The 12,723-nt window shown below is 38.7% G+C and overlaps 1 protein-coding gene across 21 annotated transcripts in view; it reads right to left on the bottom strand.

Annotated features, from left to right (window-relative positions):
* Positions 1–200: 200 nt before the first annotated feature.
* The window catches only part of ZNF536 (zinc finger protein 536), a 347,101-nt gene continuing 334,578 nt past the window's right edge, over positions 201–12,723 (bottom strand). For all 21 annotated transcript variants that reach the window (XM_021272913.4, XM_027466845.3, XM_021272916.4 and 18 more), the window contains one exon: positions 201–3,243. In XM_021272913.4, coding sequence (XP_021128588.2) covers positions 3,011–3,243 — 233 coding nt within the window. In that variant the 3' untranslated portion in view covers positions 201–3,010. The remainder of the gene's footprint in view (positions 3,244–12,723) is intronic.

Genomic DNA, 12,723 nt, shown 5'->3' with positions numbered 1-12,723 from the left:
TGAGCACACACACCCAGCAACACACTCCAGTAACTGCCTAACAACTGTGAATTTACTGGCTTTTTTTTTTTTTTTTTTTTCAAATCTGACAAAGCTACAGAAAATAATGTTTTTGCTGTTCCTAATAAACATAAGCAAGTAGGAAAACTTTTTTTCAGAGGTAGAGGTTTTATTGCGTAAAACACTGGATAAAACTGTACTGCTTCAAAGACATTTTTATTCTAACAGCAGAAAGAAAACAGTCATTGCTGAAAAAACAACTTTTAATACTTCTATACCAGAATAAAGTTCTGTCAACTGATGTATTTTAATAATAAATAATGACCAAGAATAAACTTTAAATACAAAGTTTTCTAATTGTTACAAGCATAGCAACAAAATCCTCTACTCTATTGATCTCAGATTTCCTCCAAGATAGAAATTTTTCTTTGTGTAGGAATGTAGACAGTATTATGACCATATCACAGACTACAGAAGTTACAGAGAAAAAACTTGACATGTTTAGATATGAGAAGCATGATGATATTCAGAAACCGACAATGCATCACTGCTGCTGTCACTTGTTTGTATTACAAGTTACAAATGTTCTGGAAAAAAGGTCTATGTCAGAGGGGAGAATAGGGACAGTAGCACCCAACCAAATGGAATCAACACACACATCACAAAGAACGAGAGATGTTTCCAGTGTCACAAACAGAATTATTGCCTGTCGTACCTGAAAATGCTCAGAAGACACAAAAGAATACTGAAAGAGCTCCAAAAGTGCAAGAAATGGAATGGGGGCAGCGTGGGCTTTTTTTGTTTGTTTGTTTGATTTGTTTTGTTTTGTTTTTTGCTAAGATACTGAAGGCGGCGCAAACACACAAAAGCAAGCGACTGACACAGTCACCAAACACAGTAGTGCAGTTAAAATCCTAAAGCTTACTACAGTCAGAAAGTTTCAATAACATTTTAATCCTTTATCTAGGATCATAGAAACAGTTGCATTAAGTTTATCAACTCGATTTAAGTAAGGCAGTGAGAACTATACTAGAAAAACAAGAAAAGCAGCTTGCTCTGTGCCAGATGGGTCCAAGTTACACAGTGACCTCATTTAAACTGAAACTTCAGTTGAATGACATCATTTCCGACAGCATATGCAAACCGTATTCCTTATTAGCCTGAGATTTTTTTCCAGTCTCAGGGTAGCGCTAAGAATTTTATTTACATTGATTGCAGTTAAGTATTTTTTGTAAACTGCTTTAGGCAGAGCTGAAGTTTTAAGGCCCTGGGGTTTTACTCTGTGCTCCCAGCCTGCAAAGAAATATTGACTTTTTTTTTTTTTTTTTTTTTTTTTAAGTCTGCATGATTTTGTTTTAGAAGAAGTTAATATTTCTCTACCTTCACAATAAACAGCACCAATTTTGCTTCTATCAAAGGAAGTACATTACAAGGCTAAAATTTTATGCCATTCAGAGATTTTCAGTATAAAACTTTAGTTATTTTTCTTACTTTTTTGTTGTTTTTAATGTATGTGGTTCATTATAGACTCTCAAAAGCTTCTTATGTGGCAAAGAACTTAATAAATTTGGAGCATCCAATCAATAAAAAAGCTAAAATCTACAAAAAATATACAAATGATTTGCTTTACAAAAACAAAACAAAAAAATCAGCTAAAACATTTTTCTTCATTAGAGACAAAGAGCAGGAAATTTGGATTCATAGTGTTGGTGAAGCTACTTTATAAGAGCTTGCTCCAGAAGAAACTTCTGCGCTATGTCTTTAACACTTATATAAAAACTAACACATGAAAATTAACTGTGGCTAGGGAATCCTTCATTTAAGTATAAAAACGGGAATTTAAAGGAAATTTAATAGAAAACAACATGAAAAGAATAGAAAAAGAAAAAGTACGAACCCTCTATGTAATAAAAATCTGTTTCTCACCAGCACCTTCTACAGATAAGGCTGACTAGTTTCACTAAACAACATTTCTATATGTTGTACTTTTACTTTTATAGCAACTTACTTCTTCATCAACAAGGAAAAAAAAAAGTATAAAAGCATTTCCCTCAATACTGCAAGATGATTAAAAAAAATGGAATTACACTTCAAATCTGCAGTCACACGTTGGTATGCAGATATTTTTTAACCATTGATTCATTTGGCTGTGTGTATATATATATATATATATATATATATAAAGAAAAAGAAAAAGAAAAAGAAAAAGAAAAAAGAAAAATGGGAAAACATAATATCGCAATACTTGTCAGTACAGGTCAGTACTGACCCTAGCTTGTGGGCCATCTAGGGTTTCTCCTGTACTGCAGTTGCAACACCACTCAAATTGATTTTCTCTGCAATGACAGCTCCAGTCAGACTGGCACCATGGCAGTCTACCAACACATCTCATTACTATGCTAGGCAAATGACAGCAGCTGGTGTCATATTATAAAGGTGTTTTCAACAATGAAAACACACAGCCCCTCAATCTTCAAGGCAACACTAAATCGTTTAGACACTATCATTTTTTTCTGTTAAGAGCATTGTTTTTGGACAAAGACCACTTCAAAGTTTGAAATTGCCCTATTATTATTTTTTTAATAACTAACGGCCCCCTAGCATTTTTAGATCACTTTATTATCCCACCTACATTGTTTGGAAGTACTTGTTGCCAGGTAACAGTTTAGCAGCCATTTTCAAGGGCTGGAGATTTATTTTGCATGTGTAATATATATACTTAAACACACACACACACAGAGGGATCGTGTGTGTGTGTGCGAATGAAGATATATATTTAATGGGTATATGACTGTATTTGAGCACATGTGTGTAAATATATATATATGCGTTTGTGCATACGTATCCATATATATATACTTAAATGTTGGGAGCATCCTGTACACGTCTGGAAGCTGGCACACAATTCTTCTGCCCACAGTGCAGCCAGCCACCTCAGGCCCAGTACACAGCCAGAGCCCCGCACAGCATGAGGGCCTGGCCAGGTGCGCTACTCCTGGGCCTGGCAGCCCTACTCCTGGGCCTGGCCACCGTCCTCAGCCTGCTCGGCCGAGCTCCCCACCCGGCCTGCAGCCTCCTCTAGGCTCCCTGGGGCTTCCGAGTCTGCCCGGGAGCGCTTGAACCTGCGGTCTGGGTACTGGCTGTTGTCGAAAGGCATGCGATGGACGCAGAGCACGTGGGTCTTCAGGTTCCCCTTCTGAGAGGCACTGTAGGGGCAGTATCGGCACTGGAAGGGCCGGTGACCTGCACAAAGGAAAAAAGGCTGGTTAGTTTTTCTCTGTTTACAGTAAATGTTCTGGTGAAACACGCCACAGCTGAAAGCTCTCCTGCTGAAGGAAGTCGCTGTGTGACTTCAGCAAGAATAAGAAATTTGTGCTGCTTGTGATTTGCTGGTTTCAAGAAACTGCATTTTTAAAAGCCTCTGCTTCAGGTTTTTGGGAAAAGTGCAGCTATTTTGTCTCCCTCCTCACACCCAGCTGTAAATCCATCAGCCCATGATCCAAACTAAACTCTTGTAAATATGGTGCAATCATGTACTAGACTGCCTTCTAGACTTGTTAATTATCTTTTTTATTGAAGTGCAGTTCAGGGATGACAATGTACAGACCCTTCATCTAATAACCATACTTTGTCTTTGGGTGAGTTTCTGAGTCAAGAACTGTATGTTTTATTTTAACCACAGAGATTATTTTTTAATGGAAAGAAATAATGGATTGAGATAACCGACGCCTCAAACCTGCAAATATTTACTCCAGTGAGATTACTCCTGTGAGTAAAGAAACACAAGCAGAGATGTGTTTGCGGGGTTGGGGCACAAGGTTATCACCAGCTCCAAAATAAATGTCCAAACCAGATTAAAAAAGAAATGTTAATTCACAGAATTTGATAGATGCACTTCTTGTGTGTGAAATAGCAACTGTCTGCAAAATGAAGGCATGAATGAAAGATATCACTTTTAGTAACTCTATCAATATGCTCTCCCATATTTTTCAGATTATTGTGACTTTGAATCTTCATGCTGTATCTGGTTTTGGAGGTTATGTTTCAGCAATCACATTTCAACCTATGCTGGGAAGTTGTTGATGTGTTTTACTGGAACTTTATGAGCTTTGTCTTTCAAATTAACTTAAACCAGGACCATCTGAGGTCAAATGCACTTAGCTTGCTTTAATTTGCTCAAATAAATGAATAAATAAATGTGCCAGACTGTCTACATAAAGCCAGAATAAGTGAAAAACAATACCCTATCTCCACATTTGAAGAGCACATTTTCCTCTGCTGTTGTGTTACTACCCAGCAGGCACAAACCAGATGCTGGCGTAGCAGAAGAGGACTACACTCCCCACTACATGGGAAGGGGTTGGGACCAATTTTAGGTGGTAATGTAATGGAAAAGCAAATGGATACTGGTTACGCACTGGTCCAATGCTGCTTGTACAGGAGTAGGAATGTTCCCGCAGCACTCACAGCCTGGGAGTTAGCCTTGGCTGGGTTTAGCCTTGCACTGCTGGTGGCACACAAGCATGAGCATCTCGGGCAGAGGAAATTCACCTGAACCAGCAGTGCTTTGGGTTGCGCAAATAATCTGCTATTTTTACTGTAACAACAAAAATACCAGGCTGAGTTCCCCCAAACATTCTGCCCGCTACTCAGAGTAAAGAAGCATCAAGTCCAGTACACAGTTACCCAAAACCAATGCTTGATGACTACAGGCAAGTTTCCTTCAACAAGGATGAAAAAGTCCTTCCATCCTTTGCTTTTACAATTTAAAGATTGCCAAAAGGGTGGCCAACCCTCAAGGCCTCTAATATGCACATTTATGCATGAATTTGGGGACAGAGATTGGGTTGATCTCATTCTCTCCTGAGGTAAATAAAGACATTTCCATCAACAACTTCATAAGGAAAAAGCAATGAAATCTACAAGCTGCTAATCTTTACAAAGTTAAATTTCAGTGGAAAATTTCATAGCAATAGCAATGGAAAAAAGAACTACATAGAAAAAGTTACAGAAAATGGTTTGGGCTTTTATAGAAAAAAAAAAATCAACTGAAAGATATGAGGAAATAGTCAAACAAGAGACTGAAGATGTCCCTAGTGCCTCTTAGGATCAGTCCTAAAATCAATACAGGACCACAAATATGCTTGAAAAAATTAGAATATATTAGTTTTGAAAACTGGAAGCCCTCTCAAAACTGTCTGGATGTGAAGAAGGTCCAGAGAAAATCGGATCTTGTTTCAGAAAATCTAGAAATACTTGAAAACTCAGGAAAACAACAACAACAACAACAACAACAAAAGTAATAAAATCATTATATCTCCTTCTTTGATGGTAAGAGATAGAAACAGTCACCAGAATTCACAGCTGAGTTCTGGATTCTTTCTTTTCTTCTTTTTTTTCCCTCCAGGGTAATACCTCTGACCAGAGGGAAATAAGTGGCTGTTGCATATTCCGCTCAGGGAGGTGCTGAAACACTGTGAACACACACTGTGCTGAAACAACAGATGAAGCACTGGGTAAAGGAGAAGGAAACTTGCTCTGTGAAGAACTGAAGTGGTTTTTCTCTTTCTGCAAAAGATAAAGACCTGCCACTGTCACAATCACTACCATGATTGTATCCACACCACACTACCAGCTCCCTTCCAGTATTCCCTGTGGTTCGTTTGACCATCCAATGACTGCCCTTTGCTAAGAACGGAAGATGCGCTGCTGAGATGTGACTAATGGTACAACTTGCCCTCGAGTCTTATTTACTCCATTCTTACCAATGCTATGGAAAAAGACAAAGACTATCCTGCCCTTCTGGACCTTGTATGCTGCTACAGCCAACAGCTGGATGTGCCCAGGACATAACATCTGGTACCTGCTTCCACCAGCAGCACGCAGGGAGCACGGACACAAAGGTCTGGGCTCGTGGAGCAAGCAGGAATGATGTGCCCAACATCCAACTCCTAAAATGCATCAGGCACCGTGAATCATGGAAAAAATTGGTCAGTTCTAGCTAGAATGTGTACTGCTAGCCAACAGCTTAAGATCTCACCAGACAGCGCTTAACTCTTTGCCCATAAGCAGCTACCATTAAATGATCAATTTGTGCCTGGACCACCCCCCACAAATTTTAAACAAGGAATCCACAGAGCACGGATAGCACTAACAGCCTCATATGTGCCAGATAGAAGCAAACACTTTCTGCCCACCACCAAACCAAGTTCAAGCCTGTGTAACTCCATACAGAGAATGTCATTTATTAATTCAACCAACTTTACTAAATCAGACAATATAAAATGCACCTAGAAGGATTCAGTTCAGCGTTGCCTCCCCCACAACTTACTTTTTCAGGCCATCAAAATTTCACATCACTGTCTTGTGAAAAGTAAGTACACAATAAGTTAATCTGTACTGTCACTATGCAGTACAACTGTGGTAAAGAGCACATTCATTTTTAATCTAGTATGAATAATATATAAATATGTATACAGAGTGAGGGTCATAGGAAAGCAAGTGGTACATTGTTTACAGCAGAAGTAGTACAAAAACTAGAGATTATTTTCACTTGCAAAGATGACAATATCTGCAATTTGTTTGTAACTAAGGGGTGAAGGATAATGCCCATTTCTCTTAGGTAGCCCATCCATTAACTATAGCTCAAAAACTTGTTGTGGGCAGCAGGCTCTTAAAATAACCCTTCCTAGATAACTTGGCAATAAATTTATAACGTTTTATCTAGCAGTGGTTGGTAGGTTCTTTCTTAGCATGCTATAGTTCATATATATTTTACCCAGTATATATCTTTCAATAAAATTATAAGAAAGCCCTTAAAAAAAAATCTTCTTGATAGTTCAGGAGGTAACATGCAATGCATTGCATCTGTCGTGAAGAGAATTAGGTTAAAGGTGGGCCAACAAAGAGAACAAATTATGGTACGTCTTTCTCAGATCAAAAATCAAAAAGGATAGGGGACAGCATAATGTTTGCAGCTGAAATAATCCCATGTTACAGAGTAACATGCTACGAAGTATGCAACTAAGTGTGTGAAGGGACTTCTTAATCCTCTTGACCGAAGCTGAGATACTAAGAATATTGAACTTGCACAAAATAATATTAATAAAATAGTTAAAATAACAACAATGGTAGCTGGACTCCAAGAACTGTAACAGTTTTAGGTGGGGCAGACTGCCTCAGAAGGGGTGATTACCTTCAGCACCTGCTGAACCAGTCCTCTGAAAGCGATCCAAACCTTTTAGGATCAGGCCCAGAAAGGTCAGCAGTGCTGAGATGGTTTGGGCTGTCCCTAATTTTAACTGTACCCTGAAGAGAGCAAGGAGCCTGGTATGGACATACTTTCTGGGCAGAACAGAGCACCTTGCTCTGGAACCAGTATATAGAAAAATCCCCTAGTGTTTGAAACTAGTCCATCTTTTAAAAATATATATGCTGCTTTGTTAATTTAGACTTTGAGAAGAAAAGTTTGTTTTCTTTCTTTCAAGTCTGTGATCTGATACGTTGCTTTGTGACACATCACGTCAGCCTGCATCTGTCACATCACGTTAGGTTTCATAACATGGCATGACTGATGTAGTGCAACACAGTGCTTCAATCGAATGGAGGCAGAAATGAAGGTTTTGAGAAAATCATGGATCTTAAAGTCTGTTTTTTATGACCATTTAAAGGAAAATGCACTTAAAGCCGGGCCCTGGGATTTAAACAAAGCTGCTACCCATTACTGAGTTGTTAGGGATTCAAATATTTGCCAAACCTATTTTGTTTTGTCTTATCTTTAAAACTCAAACTGTACTGTTGAAAAACAAAAAACTCAATATCAACATAGTGTCATTGGGCTACTTACTGTAATCCAAATTGCTAATAGTTCCTAATTTATTAACTTTGATATGGATCCATTATTTAAGATTAGCACAATGGAATACACAAACGATGGAGAGAGAAAAAGCGATACATGCTAAAGTCTTTTTCATTAAAAAAAAAAAAATCATTTACGTGGTCAAGCTGCATTAGTTCTCCACTTCTAAAAATCTTTGATCAGCATCCAAATTCTATAAAAAATTCTGCAAAGAAACATCGTATTTTCGTGGTATTACAGGCACATATGTAGGGGTTTGCACTAAAACATAAAAATGGGCATTGGACTAGTCACATGAATAAGATCAGGAATTTATTCCAGATTGTTAAAAGTGTACTAATCACAGCAAAATCATGGCTTTCTCCCAAAGCAGCAAGAAAATGGTAATTTGAAAGAAAAATGCCAATAATACATCACACACAAGCCGTCTGTTGTCCCCACTACACCACTTTTTATTATATTGCATATCTGTACATATATTCACACAGATACACACATACAGACACACAATTCAATGCATTAATTTAGGGAAAAAGCAGAAGAGCAATAAAATGATGAATAGAAAACAAATGCTATGCAATGTACTATAAATTACAATTAAGTCCCCAAAATACTGTGTTTCTTAGATATGACATTTGTTCCCTTAAAAGCAAAAATGCCTATGATTATCTGACAATGTTTTTCCTTAGATGGCCAATGGCTATAGCATTTACTGGAATACAATACTGCAAACTCATTTCAGATTTCTTTGCTTAGTTTAAGAATATCCTTGCAGTGAAAATCAGAAACAACAGCCATTAGCTCTTTAAAGCAAATAAATGACTCCCTCACTGAGAAATACTTGAAAAGCCCCAAAGGTCTGACTTTCTTGGAGACAGATCTCTTCAGTTCATATGTTGGATGCTGGAGGTTTGTAGCAATCCCAAACAACCAGGACTGCTGTGGGCTATGGCCAGGCACTCTTGGCAGGATTGGCTGCAGTGCAATAGGATGGATGGCACTGAGATCCCCTGTCCCAAAAAGTCACTGGTGAAGGGGTCCTTGTAACCACACATCAGCTCCACTCCAAGGTCAACAAGCTGCACGCAAACCTGCATTGAGCCCAACCGCCACAAAAAGAGCTACTTTAAATATTTTTTCCTATGTAAATTTGTGTCTGAGGCACAATCACCTTTAAACAGAAGAACTGCATGTTGCCACAGAAATAGTAACTAGCAAACACGGCCACATGCTTTTCACAAAACAAGTCCAAAAGACTTTGAGCCACTCCAGAGCCTTTGTAAGCACTGCCATTTTAAAGTAACGCTATCATAGCATAATAACGAGCATTTGCAAAGGGAGAACTATTTTCATTTAAATCTTGGCTAGTGAGATTTCCTTTTTTTAACATATAAATTTTCATAAATACATTTACTATCCACAGCTAACATCCCAAACCCTGTCTGAATTACCCAGGAGAGCAGAATGGCTCTAAAGCAGCTATTCTGATCTGGAGCCTAAGAGTATGGATGGGAAAATGCCGAATAGATATATTTGTCCAATAGACAATAATGGCTCTGAGAGCCATTCCATTTTATTGGTCTCAAAATATGCATTTTATGAAACTCCCAAAATACCAGACAGATTAAGGTATGTCCAATCAGGTTCATATATGTAATAAAAGTTTTTATAAAACAATTCAAAAGTATTTACACACAGGTCCAGGACCAACCAACATGGTCTTCTGGGAAAATTACAATATTCTGTGAAGTTTATGTGTTTATTGGATTACAAAAAAAGGAAATTAGATTTTTAAAACCCTCTATTTTAAGTTGACCAGGAAAAGCTGTACAAACTAAAAGCATTTTCTAAGGCTTTTTGGATGATTTACTGTAGAAGTATATATAGAGAAGCATAAATATCTGCATTTTAGGAAGGCCTAGGAACATTTTCAGCTGCCAAAGGTAAGGCTTTGGGTTGTGTGTTTGCTGCAGGACACCTAAAGCAGCCCACTTACCACCATCCATTCAAGTAGGGTCCATCATTAATCACAGCTTCAATCCTACATATAGTCCTAAAAATAACTGGAAGAAATGTTTGTTATCAGAAGCACCAGACTCGAACTCATCCTATATCACCTCAACACTTAACAGAGAAACCTGGTTACCTAAATTCCCCCTAGGGAATACAGAGCAAACGCTTCTGGGACAGCTCAGGTCTGAAAGCATGAACTGCCACCTGGAGTAACCTTTTTCTCTCTGCACATTACAGGAAAGACCTTAACTAGGAAAAGATAATTTGGGTTTAAGATCATGGCAAAATACAGCCACCAGCTTCATCCTAAATAAAAGTATTGAGTATTTTTGGAAAGAAATGCCCTAAAACTAGTAGGATTCATCCACCTGTGAAGTCCATCATAGCAGGCTGGTGATCCAGCAGGAGTCTCCTGTAGGGAGCAGTGACGTGCATGGCACCATCCACAGGTCACCCCATAGCTCAAAGCCACCACATTGCCCTCTGCACTTGTGTGCTGCTAGGGAGGAACAAGCAGAGAGCGGCACCCTCAGTCCCCCAGGTGACTGCAGTGCCAGGGTGGTAAAGGACTGAACCATCACTGGCTGCAGAAGAGCTGGAGCATAGAAGACCTCATCTGTAAATAAATTATTTCCAAGAATCTTACTTAAAACAAACAAACAAGCCAACCCCTCCATTCATTGAAGCCAATTAGACTCTCAGATACCTATGTGGCTTTTTTGAAATATGATCAAAGGTGGATTCTGTTATTGATTTAGTATATTATACAGAACTTATACAGAATAGCTATTTCAACTTACCAATAAGCATATCGAAGTGTTTAATGATGACAGGGAAAAGCAAAAGTTGATGCTCAACTCTGTCTTTAGAATGTATTAAAAGATTGAGTTAATTTTACACATGACCCCAAAATCACAAATTGCATTTAAAGTAACAGTCCAATTCCTGTCTGAATAGATTACACTCACTAATTGTCACAACCTGAGGGCGGAGAAAAACACAAAAACTTGATATGCAAACCAGCCGAAGGTAGATGGGTATGACACAGAGGCTAATGACCACATGGACACTTGTAACAAAGAGTAACATGTAGAAACTCTCCTTCACATGCATGCTTTAAACTTATTAAACAAGTTGGTCATAAAATTATGGAAAACATCACTAATTTAACACTAATGCCTTGTTATGTAAAGCATGGAAATTATTTCTATTTGGACATAAAGTGAGGAACTTGCTGGCCCTCTGCAGTACACTAAATACAAGGCAATTACAAAAGAGCTTAAGTCACCGAGAATATAATGCAGACTTGCAATTCTGAGGAAAACAAACATTTTACATTTCTTGAAAAGTTGAAAAAATTGCAGGCTTGTTCAGCTCCAGACACTAAACAGAAACTTTGCTTCTTTTGCAGGGGAGTAAGATTTTCACACAGCAACTTTTGATGTAGAAGGGAAAGGGATATTTCTTGGGGAGGGGGGGGGGGAAGGAGGGGAAGGATCACTACCAGACAAAAGGCTCTTAAACAAATATGGAGCATTACATGAACCTTGTAAAGCCAAAATTCCCATGAAAAACAGCTTCAGACTTTGCTCTCTACAGACTCGCCCATGTTGAGTAGGTGGCCGTGCCCAGCAGCACCAGCCTGGTTCTGGCCGTGACAACATGAGTTACGAGCCTGGTGTCTCAGCACGCTCCAAACAAGGTTAGTGGGAACGTTGTCATTGATTGAGCTTGAAATGTCAGACTATCATTGTCCTATGCTTTGGTAAATTTAATTATATTTAATTTTTCATATTTATTTACTTTGTTTTACACACATAAGTGGAGAACAGAGCTCTTATCAAGGGCACTCGGTACCTGTTGTATAGAGTATGCTGCAATGAATTCTGACTGAATTTATAATGGCAATGGTTACAATTCAGAAACTCTTCAGTTGCAATCAGCTTCCTAACCCGAAACTCGTAACATTTGGCCCAAACCACAAGCATTAGCCTGCAGTTCTGGCAGCATCTACCTTATGTTTCCCCTGAGCCCAGAGGCAAGGCCATGCAGCTGAGGAAAAGGAGCACCTGAGCCTGGGAGCAAGCAGCTTGCAGCTTCCAATGGCCTTCCTCCTCCTCACCTCCCATCCCATGCAAGCAGCAGGTTGCTCTTTAAGAAACCCTGAGCTCTTCTGTTTATCAAAATTACATCTTCAGTGTCCCACCTTTTCTTTACTTACATATTTCAATTAATTGCTGTCTATTCACTCCTTTACATGTTTTAATCATGTTAATAACAGCACGTTCACATTCTAACCCCTTGAGCAAAATATCTTGGTTTTCCTACTAGGTCATTCACAAGTTTTCTGTCTGATATTCTATCATAATGTTTAATTGTCTCAGTAAGTATTTATTATTTCAGGAATCATTTAGGACTTCTAGTATGAAGCTCTATTTTGATTTAATGTAGCTATGATATAAATGCTGTACTGGTGGCACTGGGATTTTCATGCAGCTCAGAGTTGCTAATAGGAAAGGCCTTGCCAGTGATTATAGTTTGCTACCAAATAGCCTTTATTCTGCCTAGCAATTCATAAATGCAATAGCATTTTCTTTTTCACTCTGGGCAACTGTCTTGAGCTTATTTTATCGGTGGAATGAAATTTAAAAAAAATCCCAGACTCAGCTTTCTAAAATTTTCCTGCCCACATTTCAACATGTCATGCCCTCAGCTAGCTTGGATCAGGGCACTGCACAGTCTGCCCCATGTGAATGGCTGCCCCCAAATGTACAGAAAGGCAAAAACCAGGAACCCTCCAGTAGTCCCATGTCCCACCAGTCACCTAAACCGGAGGACACAGAGCAAGGCAC

The sequence above is a fragment of the Anas platyrhynchos genome, chromosome 12, assembly GCF_047663525.1.
Source record: "Anas platyrhynchos isolate ZD024472 breed Pekin duck chromosome 12, IASCAAS_PekinDuck_T2T, whole genome shotgun sequence".
In the NCBI taxonomy this organism is placed as follows: Eukaryota; Metazoa; Chordata; class Aves; order Anseriformes; family Anatidae; genus Anas; species Anas platyrhynchos.
Note: the sequence above shows the minus strand (reverse complement) of the source record. Positions and strands in the feature narration are given on the sequence as shown.